Source organism: Cottoperca gobio, chromosome 20 (assembly GCF_900634415.1).
Source record: "Cottoperca gobio chromosome 20, fCotGob3.1, whole genome shotgun sequence".
NCBI lineage: Eukaryota > Metazoa > Chordata > Actinopteri > Perciformes > Bovichtidae > Cottoperca > Cottoperca gobio.
This window is the reverse complement of record NC_041374.1, coordinates 1128180-1144549: the sequence shown is the minus strand read 5'-3', so window position 1 is coordinate 1144549 and position 16370 is coordinate 1128180. Positions and strand designations below refer to the sequence as shown.

Here is a 16370-nt window from a genome sequence, read left to right as displayed (position 1 = left end):
TAGGAGCTAGGGGTGTCGCGACATACTGGTATTGGCAATAACGGTTCATTAGGACAAAATATAATCACCTCACAATGCCTCCTGCTGTCCGATCCACCTACAGCTTCTCCTGCTGAGGCCACTGTGCATAATGTTCTGAACAGTCAGACACCAATTACTTTATTCTTCCACGCTCTAGTAAAAATACACCATAAAATGCTTCATAAACTGCAGCAGCACACACGTTGTCTACATAATGAAATGTCAGGTTTATGTTGGACACACTTAAAGACCATGACTCTGCAGCATCTTTAAAGTGCTGAGGAATGGAACACATATCATCCTCTCCTAAAGGTGGAGGCATCATCACCTCCCTGCTCTGCAGAGGAATGTTGGAGTCCCAGTCTTAACTCTTAGTCTTATGGCCGAAATGAAGTCACGTTTCCTCTAATTCTCTTGCAGTACTTGCACTTTTTGTATTCCTATCTTTGTAACTTGCCAGATATCTTTGCACTGACACATGTGCACCTGTGTTTGCCTTATGTCTTTGTCCACGTTGACTCTAATAAAGACCCAGTCGTGTTTAAACTTGAGTCTGTTTGCACAATTGACCTGTTTGCACTAAGCCCCTCCCCCTTGGTTTCTGTGTCTTATCTCAGCGCAAACTATGGAGCTTGACAGGCCTCCTGTGCATAGTAGCAGATGCTAACGTGGGATTGGACAGTTGTCATTCTGGATAAGCAAATGTTCGGTTAAGGACAAATCGGCAGCGTGGTCCAGCAGCCTTTCTCTCCTTTGAAAGGCTGCTGTCCTCCAACTGAGGAACTGTATACAGCTGCGAAGGCAACCTCTTAAAAAAGAGAAAGAAGTATCTCAGTATTCAACCAGATTACATAATGACAACTGGAAGTTTGTTTTCGTATGAGAAAAGTTTGTAATATAGTCAAATATCCAATTATAGACAATCATGTTAATGTTCATAATCAACACAACGAATGAGATCTTATATAACTAATAACTATAATGACTAGTTGGTCGGCCGAGAGCTAATGGATGTTCTCTAAGCTTTCAAATGTCAGAAAGACAAAGTTGTTGAAGAAGGAGAACATCCATTTGCAGTAAATTGGATTCTTTAAAGACCAATATAGTTCCACTTTAAAACATCCTGGCTTCACTTGTGTTGTAATGGTCTGTTTAGATTTTTCTTTTTCTCTCCACACAGACGGTTTACCTGCATGCAACCAAAGCCCGCTCATACCTGATCGGTCAATACAAACAGAAACCACAACACTTCCGATGCCGAAGTCTTTTCCAGCTGCCTACACATATCTGATTAAAGGGAGAACATAGGGAGACAGACGCAGCCGTATCTTTTCAAAAATCAGTTTTGAAGCCGGTGCTTTCTTGTGTTCTGTTTAGTTGAAGACATTTCTCCGATCCCTCAGCAGGATCTTAGTATGCAGCTGAGCCGACGCTCCCTGAGGTGGGGGCATTAAAAGAGAACATTTGCATAGAGGAATCGACAAACCATCTTACTACATCCCTCATCCTATGTGTTCAATGTCATTGTCAGCGAAGAGTAAACATGATAATTACAGAATGCACGAAGCTACAAGACTCGACTGGATTCTGTCTGCATGTTCACTTGACAGACGAGCTCTCGCATCACAGCACTTCAGAGTCTGACGAGAAAATGATGTAGCTGACGGAGGATTGTTTTAATCACGACACACAGGGTCACGAAAAACAAAACACTCCAGTTGGTTAAAAGAGTACTTCAACGATCAATCTTTGCACTCGCTTGGTTGGGCTCCTGATGGACTTTTTCAAACAAAAAGGATCAACGTTGATGCAGCACAAGCAGAGATGTCATGTTTCATATTCCCTATAATAGCTAATCAAGCAGAGATGAGGTCAGGCACGTTTACTCCTTTCTAACTCCAGAGCAGAATTTATTCATTTACTTAGAATCAATGTTTTGCATTCCAAACGCAGATTGCCTGTAGACCAAACGACAAACACAACGAACAAATGCTACAGGAGCTGCTGTGTCCACTGTAAAGGAGCAACCAAAGCTTTCCACGCCACCATTCATACCTCCAGTATAGGTGGATTCTCAATGATGAGCTGTCTCTGGAGAATTCCCTGAAAGAACATAATATTAGTTCTAAAGAATAGTTCATTCAATCCCTAAAGGAAGCCTCAGTTTTGCCTTTTTTTTAGTGCCGTCTGTTGCCGATAGACCTAAACCTCCTCATGGAGAATGGGGATTGGATTTGACAGAGTCTGTACCATTCATCTGACCCTGACTGCAGAAGTGGTTCCTCCCACTGAACACACACAGTCATCTTCAGAAAACACTCCACAGATGACTCAGAGAAAGCAAGTAAAGAAAAAGAGACTGTGAAACTAATCTCAGCCCGACAGAGTTTACAAAGTGCTTGTCCACTTGTTGTAACTCGAGGATCGTAATAATGATTGTTTGTACTTGAGTTGTTCTCGTCAGAGCTCTTTGTGTTGACCACACCCTCTTTCATGTGCTACCTGTCTTTAAATGTTATCTGTCACACCTATTGTACGGACGGATTTGATCCGACGTCTCCATGGATCTTTATCACTCATGACTACAATCCATGCCAAACTAAAGAGACATAATATTATTATAGAGCAACTCTTGGATGGAAACATCGGACATCGTCTGTGTTTGTTCGCTGCATTGAACTGAATGTTTTTTGTGCAGCTGAGGTAATCACACATAGTCACGGCAGCAATAAGCGCCTCAGTACTTAAACTGGGTACATCAAAGTAAACTCCATGACCTTTATTTTTCTCTGAAATTCATTTCCTCTTCTCAGCACTCCCGTGAAACGCACCATCTTTTGGTAGACGAAAAATGCGTTCCCATCTCTGCATGTTGCTTTTGGTAATTATGGGTTTCCATGTGTGCGCAGGGACTTCTGCACAGCGAGTGAGATGATACACGTCGACTAATAAGGAGCATGATCCTTAAGATGATGACATTATCATCCACATCCATTATGGAAGCCACTTTTTCATCAGAAGCAACCCTGTTGTCTCCATGTAAACAGCTGGATCAAAAGAATCTTACATCTTCCCTGTCAAGTGGTTGTTAGGCAACCATTACATGGCTCCATGTAGTGTGAAATGACAGAAAGGTGTTGTAATATAAAACAGAAAAACACATCGAGCTCTCAGACTTCTGCAGGTTTAACTGGGCTAACTGAACTTAGTGCTGATTCACTTCATTTGAAATAAGTTGCTTCAAACAACCAATGATTGTTCAAATGCAGCACTGTCTGTAGACACCCATGCTGTTACGCTATGTCTAGTCAAACTACCACTTTTATCAAAAGCATTATCCAGAAAGAACTGTAGCCTGCTGCACCTTTCAGTATGAAGTGGTGAACTGCTAGTTCAGGGGTGTCAAACTCATTTTAGTTCAGGGGCCACATGCAGCACAATGTGATCTCAAGTGGGCCGGACCTGTAACATCACAGCATGACAACATATAAATAACCACAACTCCACATGTTCCCTTCGTTTTAGTGCAAACAAGTACATTCTGAAAATGTTCAAACTTTATCTTTTTACAAAACATTAAGAAGAACCTGAAAGTTCTTAAGAAATAAAAGGAGCAATTTCAACAATAGTATCAGTTTATCATTTACACATGTGTGTTACAACTTACAGATCACAGTGTATCTACAAAGGCTTTTACTTTATGATCAAAACAACACATTTTTACACTTTGCAAAGTCGTCCCCCGGGCCGGTTGGACCCTCTGGTGGGCTGGTTTTGACACGCGGGCCGCATGTTTGACACCCCTGTGCTAGATGATACATATCGGGTGATTGTGCTCTTGATCGATGGACCGTGTGGATAAGATTACAGTGTGAGCAAACATTCTAGCAACAAGACGTTTGTTTCAGAGTCCAGTTTCTGCCTCTAGTGAAAAAATTAAATGAAACAATGTGAAAGGTGAATCCACAAAGATTGCCTGGCAGCCACCGATAGCATCGACTGCTCATCACTGACCCGCGTCAAGGTCAGATTCACGAGATATAACACTGAAGGCAATTATCCATGTGTTAAAGTATGATTGTTGCCTTTGTGCCAAGAACACAGTGGGCAGAACAATCGCACGGAGGGAAAGAATAATAATGAAATTGTCAGACTGCAGGTCCTGAACGACGAGGCGTCCTGCAAAACCTCAGGAAAGTCATTTAAACGTGACGGAGAGAAACCATATTTAATATCCCAGTCTGTGCTGTTGGGGTATTCAAACACACACCTTCAGAATGTCAAAGATATGATATAATGAAAGAACACATATCATCCTATGCTGCCGCGATCGCTGGACAAGTCTGCACCTGACATCTCGTGCTTCAGTTACCACCAGCTCTCTGAAGATGTAAATGCACGCGGCTATTCGTGCTGATCTTTGTGAATTTGACTGTTTTTGCAAAGAGGCTCATTTGCATAGAAAGGATTAGGGTTAGGTATAAGCACATTCCCTCATTTATATACGTGCAAATAGCACAGATTTGAGTTTCTTTTCTTCCTATATGTGCAGGTTTAGTTTGTGAAGGGTTCATTTCTCAGAGCAAACATTTTCCATAAAGGATGAATAAAGGGATGTTTTTTAAATAAGTAGCAAAATAATGAACTTCTGTAGACATTTAAAAATAAATGGGTAAAGCATTCATGGGTATTTGTGCGAGTGACGCAACTCTTCAAATACCCTTCAGTTTCGTGCCCCGCTTACATTTTCATTAACCCCTAAGAACTCTCCAGTGTAAGATGACCATCAGTTAAGAAGGTTGATTATACATAGCATCGGAAATATCATCACCTTGTAACGGTTGAAGCAGAACTTTGAGCTTTTAGAAGAAAAGAAAACCTGCACAGAAAACTGGATTTGTCTTATTTTACCACAAATCATCAACAATCCAGATGCTGCAAAATCTTCAGCTGTGTCCAGTTTGTGTGTATTTGTACAATCATTGTCAGAGGCTCAATGTGCACTCTTACACACTCTTCTGAAACGTGGACTCAGACAACACACTGCTTTCTACGACACAGCTCAAGCCTTTCACCCTCACTTTCATTCGTTGCCCTGCAGGCGGCTCTAACTGTAAAGTTTCAAATAATAAAAGCCTTTGGTTCTGCTGTATCACCATGAACTTCAAACTTCAAACAAGCACTATGAATGTGTATCTTTTATTAAGCTTAATCAAGCTAATACACCACCGTCTGAAGCCTTTTCCGAAGTGCTATCCAAATCATCTGCACTCCTTGTGTAAAAAGCCCAGCAGAGAGGTGCACTGCCTGAAAAACACATTAAGCCTTTTAGCGTTTCGCCACACATGAATGCACTTATTTGTTTCTGTGCAAAAGCATGAGGGCGAAAAACCTGTCGATCTGTACATTGGCATCAAGGGAACGTGGGCAGCGGCAGCGCGAACACATTATCACAAACATCATGTACGTTTTAAACATAATTGCACAGACGTTGTGTTTTCCTGTTGCACCGCTGGGATCTGGCCTTGTGTCCATTCTTTGTGAGTAAATAAGCACTTCAGAAGAGCGTAAAGTACATTAACCAGCACAATTCAATTATTTTAGTAATTTTTTAAGGGACAGGAAAGGGGGAGAGAGATGGACGCCATGCAGCAGGGGGTTGGATTTGAACCCGGGCTGCTGTAGTAAGGACTTGGAGTACATGCAGCACCCACCAGGTGAGCTATCAGGCGACAAGTCTGTTGTTTTCAACGTCACTTATATCAATAGGCGCTGCTGTCACCTCTTTTAAAACATATATAATTCAAGGTTTTATTCAATTTAAGAGTTTCCATCACCCAAAAGAAAAAGAAAAGACAGGCAGGTAATTACATCATCTCATTTTTATACTTCAATCTCCTCAGCATCTTTTCACATGCAACAATCTCCATCATTTGTTCCCTCAGCTTTCTCATTGTAGGTGTGAAGCATCTCAGAATCCTCTTTCACCTCCTTTGACTGCGAGTCAGTCGAATAAATGACAGGAAAACCTCAAAAGGGACAATTACTTACAGAAGGATAATCTATGCTCTATACTGTATGTATAGATTATATGATCTATATCTGTAAAGTGGCTCCAGTGTCTCATTTTATCAGCATTGCCACTGACCTTCATAAATCAGCGCTGTGTTACCCAGAAAGGCCACGTGAGTCGTTTTCATTCTTCTATGATTGTTTTGCATTTCAGCGATGCTTTATGGAGAGAATATCCTTGAGCTAAAGCAAATAGAAAACTGGACATTAAAGATGTGTTTGTAATGTGGAATGTAAAGTTATTTAGCTCCGACACAGATCTTAGATCAGATCTTAACAGCCTATCGATTAAATCCTTGTGATGTCCACTGATGCATGTCGCCTCAGAGCTCCTCCAGCTCGTTTGGATTATCCTGTTCCATGTAAATATTCACTGACTTAACCTTCCCATGGGCACAGCACTCTCCTCTTCCCCCACTGTATCGTTCAAACAACAAATAACACCATTTTCTCTTTGGCATTTTCCTCTGAGGGAAAGTCAAGTGGACTTTCATGCTCGGTGGGTGCGACGTGTTTGTGTTGAATCCAATCAGCTCATGATTCTTGTGATGTTTTGGGCTTCAGGATTGGTGGATATTAAATGTGACATTTATTTAACTTGACTTTTTTAAGCTCCTGGAGAAATGTGAATTCAGACATTTAGTCAGTAAATAACTAAAAGGAGTGTTTATCTTATCAAGTGAAATAGGTTTAGAAGTGACATCCAAATAGCCCATCCCTTTGTGTTTTGTGTTTATTAATATTTAAAAACTCATGTAGCGGATGTCTGGTGTCATATATATCTTGAGAAAGAAAACATCACCTTCTTTCACATTCTTTTTTTCCGAGGGAGAGAGGGCCGAGAATATTAATGCTCCTGAACCTGAAGAGAATCATAATGAAGTTCTGCTGATGAAGATGTGTCACCTCTGCATGTATGTGAAGGAAAGATATGGAATTTATATGTATAAATATTTTTGTTTAGTAATTTAGTAATGACTGAATCCTCAGGGTGGAAAACAAACAGCAGACGGTGGTGAGTCTTACATTGGCAAGTAACAGACAAATGAAATGTGTTTATCACTGCAGGACCTTCAGCATGCAGATTGGCCAGATGTATTCCCATGGGAGGGCTGGAGGCTTAAAGGGAGCTCCCCCCCACGCTCCACGCTTCTTGTGTGTCATTTCTAAGGTTACAATGGTTATTATAAAATGAAGATCGACACTTTTGATACTATTTTTGGTTGTAATTGTTCTTACAATAGCTATTCAATATATTTACATACAGTAATTATCTCTATATCAGTGACGTACGGCAGTGGCGGTTATGGGGGGGGGGGGGGGCAACAGGGGCCAGTGCCCCTGTAACACTGAGCCTGGACCCACCTGTGCCCCCCCCCCCCTCCGAACTGAGATCGTAATATACACAAAGTACTGATTTTGCGACGGTCCAGGCAGGGGCGGGACCTTATTTTGATGGGCACACCATGCGGTCAATCACATGCGAGGACAGACTTGGATCATACCATTATGTGAAAGAAGGAAGGGGGGCAGACGCTCCAAAGACAGCGAGTGTAGTGGTACAGGCCAGATACACAGAGAGACAGAGAGACGGGGGATTTAAATGCAACAGGTCGGGAGAAAGTGAAGAAATGAAGCTCTGCACTAAAGACTTTTAATAATAATAACAATAATAATACATTAGACTTGTATAGAGCTTTTCTTGTAACTCAAAGACGCTTTTATCTAAAGTGTCATAATGTTCACACTTTAGCCTTTATTGATTTGATCTGTTTGCTGTGGTTCTGTGTTAAGTTGTTAATTTAAAGGTTTGATTAAATGACAATAGGACAATAGGAACTGTGTTTTTTTAAATGAAAAAAAATGCATACAAATAAGGCTTTTATGAAAACACTGAATGGAAGATTGCTGACCAACACACAAACCATTTATAATTGCTAAATTAGGCTAGAATAGAAGGCTCCGAGTGACACTACATGAAGAGACATTTGGGAGCCAGAAGAGCCGAAGCACGGGGGATTCACTAACCACACAATTAATTGAGGATCATGGGAGTTGTTGTCTTCACCACCGTTATCGTCATGCTTCAGTTTTCATCGTTTAGGACAGGGAGCCGAACTATCCGCAGATGTTTCCTCCTCTCTAAAACAAACAAACCAGGTTATATATACCGGGGGGGGGGGGGATTAATATAGCAGTTTCACGTTAAAAATCAGTCTTTCACTAACGCAGCTCGGTGGGAAAACAGACGTTCTGGAGGGGCTGCGAGCCGAGTTGCTGATAATATTAGCTCAGCTCGTTTGTCTGTTCATTTAAGATCCAGACGTTCAGGAGGTCGTTACTGGGGGCCGAATTATCAGCAAAGGTCTCCACCTCTCGAGAACAAATGAACACGGTGATTAAAACTGATTAAAACACTGAACAAAGCAGTTTCACGTTAAAAATCTGTTTTTCTCCACCGCTGTTCGACTGCTGTTAGCGTTTGCTCTGTGTTTCTCTGATAACTTAAGACCCAGACGTCCTGAAACTGGATATGCTGCAGACCAAAAGTAATAGAAAACAATTTGTGGGAATGTAGGGGTGTCCACATTATTATGTCCATATAATACGAGTAAGCCCTCTAGCAGTCTAAATGTTTTTTTTTAAGAATCTACAGGCAATCAATATATCAGAGCTCAGAACGGAATAATGTCTCCGAGCAATCTGTATGGGCTTCTGCACTTTACCCTCCACCTCCGCACTGATTCATCCATCCACAATGTGCGGAGCATAACGTCATAGCAGTGGGCACATCAGTGCTGCTCTACACCCAACTGAGCGGTGAACTGACAGCTCCTGAGGCAGGTTCAGATCAATACTGAGCAGAGGTCTAATAGATTCCCTAGTCCGAATAATGAAGTGGAGGGGTTGCATTAATTGAGGCCCAAGTATTTTTAAGGAATGCATTAAGAGTTTAGCCTTAAGAAATACATGTACTATGTAAGAACAGTGCCTCTGCCTCATTCCGAATGTAAATAATGTGTGATTTTGTGATTAGTTTCCATGGTAATGTTGAGCTAATTCATTGTCATGGCATTTTTACAAAACAAACGTTGCTGTCATCTAGTGGACACATAGCACAAGTACACAGTAACAGTTTTAACATTAGTTTTATTTCACAAAACAATATACAACTGCATTAAACAAGACAAATACAATTGTATGCAATCAAAGTCAAATCCAATACAATTATTCTTTAATTTTGCAAAAGAAATCAAGAAGAAATCCTTATATTTTTACTATAAGGAGAACTGACTGGATTTAAAATTAAGGAGAGCAAATAAATGCAGTCAGAAGTGACATTTTTGTTGGTTTTGTGGACAAAAAGCAAATGCATGTCACGCATTGATGTTATAAAACATCTGTATAAAAGTTTAAATAATAACAAACCATCCAGATTACAGTAATAGAAGATAATAAAGTGGTTTGCTGCTTGAGCTCGGCAAAAACAACATCAGAACTACACCGGTATTTCATTGGCCAACGACCTAATCACTGATGTGATTGGTCCATCCATGTCCCTCTCTCTATGTATTCCGACTAGAAACACCCGGTCCAGTGATACCCAACGGATAACGTCGTGTTGCATAGCTTCATATAATTAGCCCTGTTTAAGACAATTTATGGCATTATAATTGTATGATTTATACCAGTTGTGAACACGGAATGATACTCGTCTCTTGCTGAAGTTTCTTAATTTTTTGAAGGTAATGTGTTCCGCCCGTATCCTGTCATGGTGTGCTAGTAGGCTTGCTAACAGGCTGTCCTGTCGAGTAACGTTAGCCAGGTAGGATTTGCAATCACAACCTTAAGACTGGAGCTTCAACCTAACGTCAGCTGCTGCTGCTGTACCTTAGAGTAACTACTTTGTCTTCTAACTGTAACATCTAACCACTTACATTTCCACGCTTTAATCGTGTTTTGGAAAATAGCATCAATTGTAGCTAACGCTAGCTAATGTTGCAGCTACCCCGCATCAGTATAAGCTATTCGCTTAACGGCGTTCAGCTGCTTATGGTAAATCGTCAAAGCTACTCGTAAACTATAAATTAATGATTAATAATACCAATTAGTTCGTTTGTTATGCTCATGTGTCCATCACCTCCGTGTTTAAAGCGAGAAGAGTGAAGTACGTTTGTCATCTCGATGCATTTACTTTGTTTTGTAACTTTGATATTTTGTCATTTCCACAGTCATGTCTTTCCATCAGGATCGGGGGAATCCCAGGGGAGGAATGCCCCCAGGCCAACACAGCGCCACTCAAAACTACAGACCCTCCAACCTGAGGCCCCCACCTCCCCAGCCTCCTGTTCCTCCATACCACTACGATCCTCAGGCTCCTCCCAGTTCAAGCTACCATGGAAACAGCAGCTACATGCCGCCACACTCTGACTTCATGCAGTACCCTCCACCATCACCATCCCAGACTCCCAACCAGTGCCCAGTGCGCCCACCTTTCCCTAAGCCCCCTGTCCGGCAGGGCTTCCCTGAACCCCCGCCTAACTTCCCACCTCCACCCCTTCCCAGCTCCACAGGTGGTCCCACATCAGGGTCCCAGGTGTCTGCTCAGAATGCCTACCACCCTTACATGATGCCTCCTGTGCCCCCACCACCATTACCACACCAATCCATGGCACTACCTATAGCTTCTCAATCTATGAGCTACCACTCTCCATACTCCATGAACTACCCCCATCCTCCCCACCCTCCTTTCCCTCCCCCTACCTTCAGCCCTAGCTACAGTCAGAGTCCCAGCTCATTCAAACCCGACCACAGCTTCAGGCAGGGCCAGCAATACAAGTTTGAGAAGCCAATGGACAACAGGAGGTCTCCAGAAAGAGGGTATCGCCACGATGACCACAGGCAGAAGGGCTTTGGCTACGGTAATCATGGTGATGGGCATAAAATGGAATTTCCTGCACAGAGGAAGGACCGCATGAGGAGTCCTGACAGGCGCGGCAGGCCAGAGGGGGGACGGCACAGGTCTGAGTACGACAGAAGCCGGACTTCCCCCAGACACAGGAGCAGGGATCGCAGCAGGTACATGTAACTATCCTGAAAGGGATCAATCTGTGAAAGGATTTCTTCTTACATCCATGTGTGTGTTTGTTCACAGGGAGAGGCATCGTCACAGAGAAACCCGGAGATCCCAGTCGCCCGACAGGCACAGAAAGAGGCCTCGCAGGTACACGTGCAGTCCATTACTTCTTATAAGAGCTGTTATAAAGCACTAGTTCCCACTAAAACTCTTAAAAGGGCTCCAGGTGATTTGTGGCTCTGGTCCAGCTTGATGTTAGGTGTTTTTAAGATCAGTAAGTATAGGATTAATAAGGTAGCTCTGCACACTGGACACATTATATATAGACAGAAATGCATGTGTTTCAGTTGCAGAACACTGATGCACAATGTCCCTCAGGGATAAGTGAAGTACATATCTATGTATGTATGTATATATATATATATATATATATATATATATATATATATATATATATACTGTATATATTGTAGGTGGAAATATGCACTGAGCTGAAAGTTCGGTTCCTAAAACAAACTTCAGCCTCAGTAACGATAGCAAAGGAAGTGCACTGCTCTAGTGTGCAGATCATAGAACGGACTGCAACAAGCTCTTGTAATTCAACACGATGGCGTCTTACGTTAGACCCCCTCATCATTAGGCATTAGAAGACAATGTTTTAAATGTGCTTCGCAGTCGTTCCACGAGCAGAGACCGCAAGCGTGGTCGCTGGGAAGAGGAGAAGGACAGGAGGTCGGAGAACTCCGGCCCGAGCAGAGAGCGCAGCTACTCTTCCGCCAGGAGCAGAGAGTCAGAAGAGGCCTTCGCTGACAGAGAGCGGGAGCGAGAGAAGGAGCGGGAGCGGGACCGAGACAAGGAGAAGGAGAAGGGAGAGGACGATAAAGAAGAAGAAGAGCAGCTGAAACCTGCCTGGATCCGCTGCACACATGCTGAGAACTACTACTCCAATGACCCCATGGACCAAGTGGTACTGTTGACACTTATGTCTTAATTCATTATGCTCCGTTACTTATTGTTTGATTTAATCTCTAATGAACGAATAATCTAATAATCTTCAGTCTACCATTGTATCCATGTGGTCGTTGAGGGTGTTAGAGTTGGATCAGCTGCTCTCCAACACGCTATCGTTTTCACTTAATAGCGATCACACAGAAAAGCTTCAGTCATCATTTGCAAATCACCGCCTGCCGTCTCAAATGCTTTTCTCTTGTCTGGGATTTGTGCCGACTCCTTTTTCTCCCCTCAGTCTGACCTTTACCGGTAGTCTCTGGATGCTCGCTTCTCGCTGTCATCAGCTACCTTTTTTATTTGACACAAATTAAACTTCCTGCCCAAGAGTCCTGACCTGTCTTTCAAAGAGACCAAGTGGAAGGTACACGTGTATTGGGATGTGACAGCGAGGACACTTCCTGTGGCATCACATGTCTGGTGTACAGCGTTAGCGAGGGCAGATCCATCTCGCTTTCTTGGTTTCATAATCTTTAGATTAAATATTTTGAGTATTTCGACCACTTTGATCTTTGTCCGCAGACATTTCTCTTCTAGAAGAGGAACATCACACGCGCTCTGAAATCAATATCTTTTTCTCTGTGGAGCATAGTTCTGATTTTACTCATTAACTTGTGTGTGTGTGTGTGTGTGTGTGTGTGTGAGAAATAAATGTAATGTTTTAATTTGTGCAGGGAGACTCCACCGTGGTGGGGACCAGTAAACTGCGGCACCTGTACGAGCGCTTTGAGGAAGAGCTCGGGAGAAGACAGGACCGATCCAAGGCCGCTCGGCCGATGTGGGACCCGCCCAAAACCAAACTGGACGAGGACCCAGGTGGCTGCAAAACTAGTTGGGTATAATTATGGATGAACATTTTGTATAAGTATGCATTATATTCCAAATAAAGTAACTCCTTGTCAATCGACTCACGTGCATAATGAGTCTCATAACTACTTTATATTCAGAACTACTTGCTGCTGCACACTTGAAATACAAAAACAAAATTTTTGCTAAAAATAAAATAGAAGGATAAAATAACCGTGTGTGTGTGTGTGTGTGTGTGTGTGTCTGCGTTATTGTAGCTCTAGTTTTGCAAGATGTTTGGTAGCAGTCAGTGATTGATTCCTCAACCCTGCTCCTGCTCTTTATCGTGTTCTTTTTCACTTTTGTAATCACGTAAGTCGCTGAGAGTTAGTGGAGAATAACGATGTGCGAGCGGTGTACACATCTGTTGACATCTTTTGTAATTGATATGCATAAAAACGTGGCGTCGCCTCAGCGGTGCGTTAGGCCGAGGCAGAGATTAAGCTCAGTGTTCACGATGTTATCTGCGGGGCCGTCAGCCTGAACGTCTCTCTCAATAATACAAATGTCGCTCTGGAAGATCTCCTCGCTCGGGGCGCTGCCTTCACAATGGAGAGTGGCGTTAAAGCGCTGATAAGAACTGAAGACTTTGCTTCGTTAAGAAGCTGCTCAGGATTGTAATTCTGATCCTCACTCTGGTTTAAGGTTTCTTTATTAATGAGGCAAAGTAAGAGAAATGAAGAAGTCATGAGTGCCACATGTCTCTGAATCTCAGAGATGCTTCAGATGCTGCGTTTGACTTGAGAAGTATAAATGATAACAACCAGCATATTTAAAATAAATACATATTTCTATTCCACATTGCTGCATCACCAGCATTGTTTGGATGATTAGTCCAAAGAGTTGTGCAGAGCCACAGTCTGCACACTTTAACATATTTGACAGATTGCTTTACTGAGACTTTATGTTGCGTAATACTTTTTGAGGGCGCAGCTGAGCCGTGGAGCTTTATGTTTCACGTGTCGGCACTGTGACGTTCCGACGATTAAAGACCTCTCTGCACTTTGCTTTCAGACGACAGCAGTAGTGAGTCAGACTGTGAGTCAGATGGTGAAGGAAGCACCTGCTCCAGCAGCTCTGACTCAGATGTTTTTGACGTCATTGCTGAGATCAAGAGAAAGAAAGCTCACCCCGACCGCCTGCACGAGGAGCTGTGGTACAACGACCATGGGCAGGTTGGTGTCTCCTCAAACCATCTTCATCTCCATTTGTTCTACCGTCCACCTTTTGTTGTTCTGAGCAGCTCTCACAAAGTATTAGAAGTTGGGAGGACATGAAACATTTTCATTAATGCTTTCAAAGTCTTAAAAATGCCAAGACATGGGAAGTAGGATTTTCTGAATTGTCTTTCTGACGTTAACTGTAGAACTCCTGCTTTCATAATCTACACCAGGGGTTCCCAAACCTTCTGAGGCCAAGGCACACCAAACACCAAACACCAAGCCAGAACCTCAGGACACACCCGAGTTCACCCGAATCCCCTCTGTAACACATCGTATCACTGTCATCACTCTGAACATGTATGTAGTCCCTGTAAGAAGATGTTCTCCTTCACACTAGCAGAGAGCCTTTGATGTGTCACACTCTAATGTTTCCCACCATGCACAAATGACAGATTTCTTTTTTTTTTTAATGATTGTTTATTTATATTTAGGCCAAAGCATATAAGACCTATTGTTTCTATATTGTGAAATAAGTGTGTAGGACAAAGTACCCCCCCCCCCCCCCCCCCCTGAAATTCAAGACTTTTCTTTTTTTTTATATATATTCACAAGTCACTTTTCACCTCGACAGGTCTCCTTTATTAAATAAACTAATGTCATTGATCTCATTTATGTGCACGTTTCAGTTGCGTATTTACATTCTCTCCTCTGCTTCGCGAAGGGCGGAGCTCCGCTTCCAACCCCCCCCACACACGCACGCACGTGAGCACACACACTTACAGTCAGAGACCGAGCGGAGGAAAAGTAAGGAGAGCAGTACACCTAGAGGAAACACTGCAGTAAATAAAGCATCATTCATCACCTTGTGTTCAGTTAAATGCAATCGGCCTAATTGTTTAAGGTTCCCACGGCTCACCGGGATTTGTCTCGCGGCACACCATTTGGGAACCCCTGCTCTGTCCCAGAATGTACAGACGACAGTAGATGGCAGTAGATAATAGTGTGAATACAACGCTGTGAGTCCACCACGGGCCCTACGTGAAGCACATCCTGTGCATCTCTCTGCTCACTTGAAGTGGACTAAACGTACCGGCTGAAAAGCACAAATAAATGATATAATCCTCTTCAGCTAAATGGAACATCCACCCCAAGGATTCAAACGCGCAGTTAATGCCACGCTTTGACACACATTGTGCCGATAACGTTTAGTTTTCTTGGCAACAACAACACTGCTTTGATTTTAACACCCAAAGCAACACGTGCGCCATCGTTCACATGTATAAAGCAGCGATGCAGTTCTGCCCTCGTACATCGTGATGTAATACTTTGAGTTCAGGTCCTCCATCGCTGCAGTAGACGAGGCCGCTTGATATCTGATGTCTGAATACGTGATTGGGAAAGTGTTCAAAGATCATTGACGAGTTTGTTTGTTCAGAACAACGTAAAACTCCAGTGACGAAATGAAAGCGTGTTCTGCAGCCCTTCTGTTGTACATGGCAAGTAGCAGAAGCAGTTGTCTGATTTACGTATTTCCTCCCTGTCCAGATGAATGATGGTCCCCTGTGTAAGTGCAGTGCCAAGGCCAGACGTACAGGGATCCGCCACAGCATCTACCCGGGGGAGGAGGTATGACACGCCGTGAATAAATCCCCCTTTTTATAACCTTGACGTTGTGCAAGGACATTATCTAGTCCTCTTAACTGTGTTCTCTGTACGTTGAACATGTTCCAGTGAGGTAGGTTGTATCATCCTAAAGAAGCAGATAATGATATCGCATGTACATTACTGTAAGAGCTCGGGGGTTGATCTAAAGCAGTGACTCATCCATTTCTTTTTGCTGGTTTCTTGCCTTCCTCCCACGCAGATGCATCTTCAACTGAACAGCTTAACACGAACAACAAAGAATAGCAAATGTCATAGCTATGTTGTTTCCCCCTGTATGCATCATAGGTGTGATAATACACCTTTTCTATTGAAATATGCACATTTAAGGCGAGACAATAGAGGCATTATGCTTCCATAACACGTCTTCTTTCAGACTAAAATATCCCCAAAAAACACTTAAGTGTTTATTTTGCTACATTTTGTCCATTCACCAAACCTTCCACGTGCATTCCTCTCTGTTCTGAAGCTTTGCACCGAGGGCTTTGTTCACATGTCATTCACTGCCTCACTTAAATGTT

At 42.7% G+C, this 16370-nt stretch overlaps 1 protein-coding gene across 4 annotated transcripts in view; it reads left to right on the top strand.

Annotated features, from left to right (window-relative positions):
- The first annotated feature begins 9671 nt into the window (after positions 1-9671).
- drosha (drosha ribonuclease III) overlaps positions 9672-16370 on the top strand; it is a 74279-nt gene continuing 67580 nt past the window's right edge. Inside the window, exons 1-7 of one of the 4 annotated variants that reach the window (XM_029458078.1) lie at positions 9672-9839; positions 10326-11172; positions 11249-11317; positions 11846-12137; positions 12853-12994; positions 14039-14199; positions 15733-15813. In XM_029458078.1, coding sequence (XP_029313938.1) covers positions 10328-11172; positions 11249-11317; positions 11846-12137; positions 12853-12994; positions 14039-14199; positions 15733-15813 — 1590 coding nt within the window. In that variant the 5' untranslated portion in view covers positions 9672-9839; positions 10326-10327. Of the gene's footprint in view, positions 9991-10325; positions 11173-11248; positions 11318-11845; positions 12138-12852; positions 13010-14038; positions 14200-15732; positions 15814-16370 lie in introns of all 4 variants that reach the window. The other 3 variants (XM_029458075.1, XM_029458077.1, XM_029458076.1) reach the window with 3 other exon arrangements.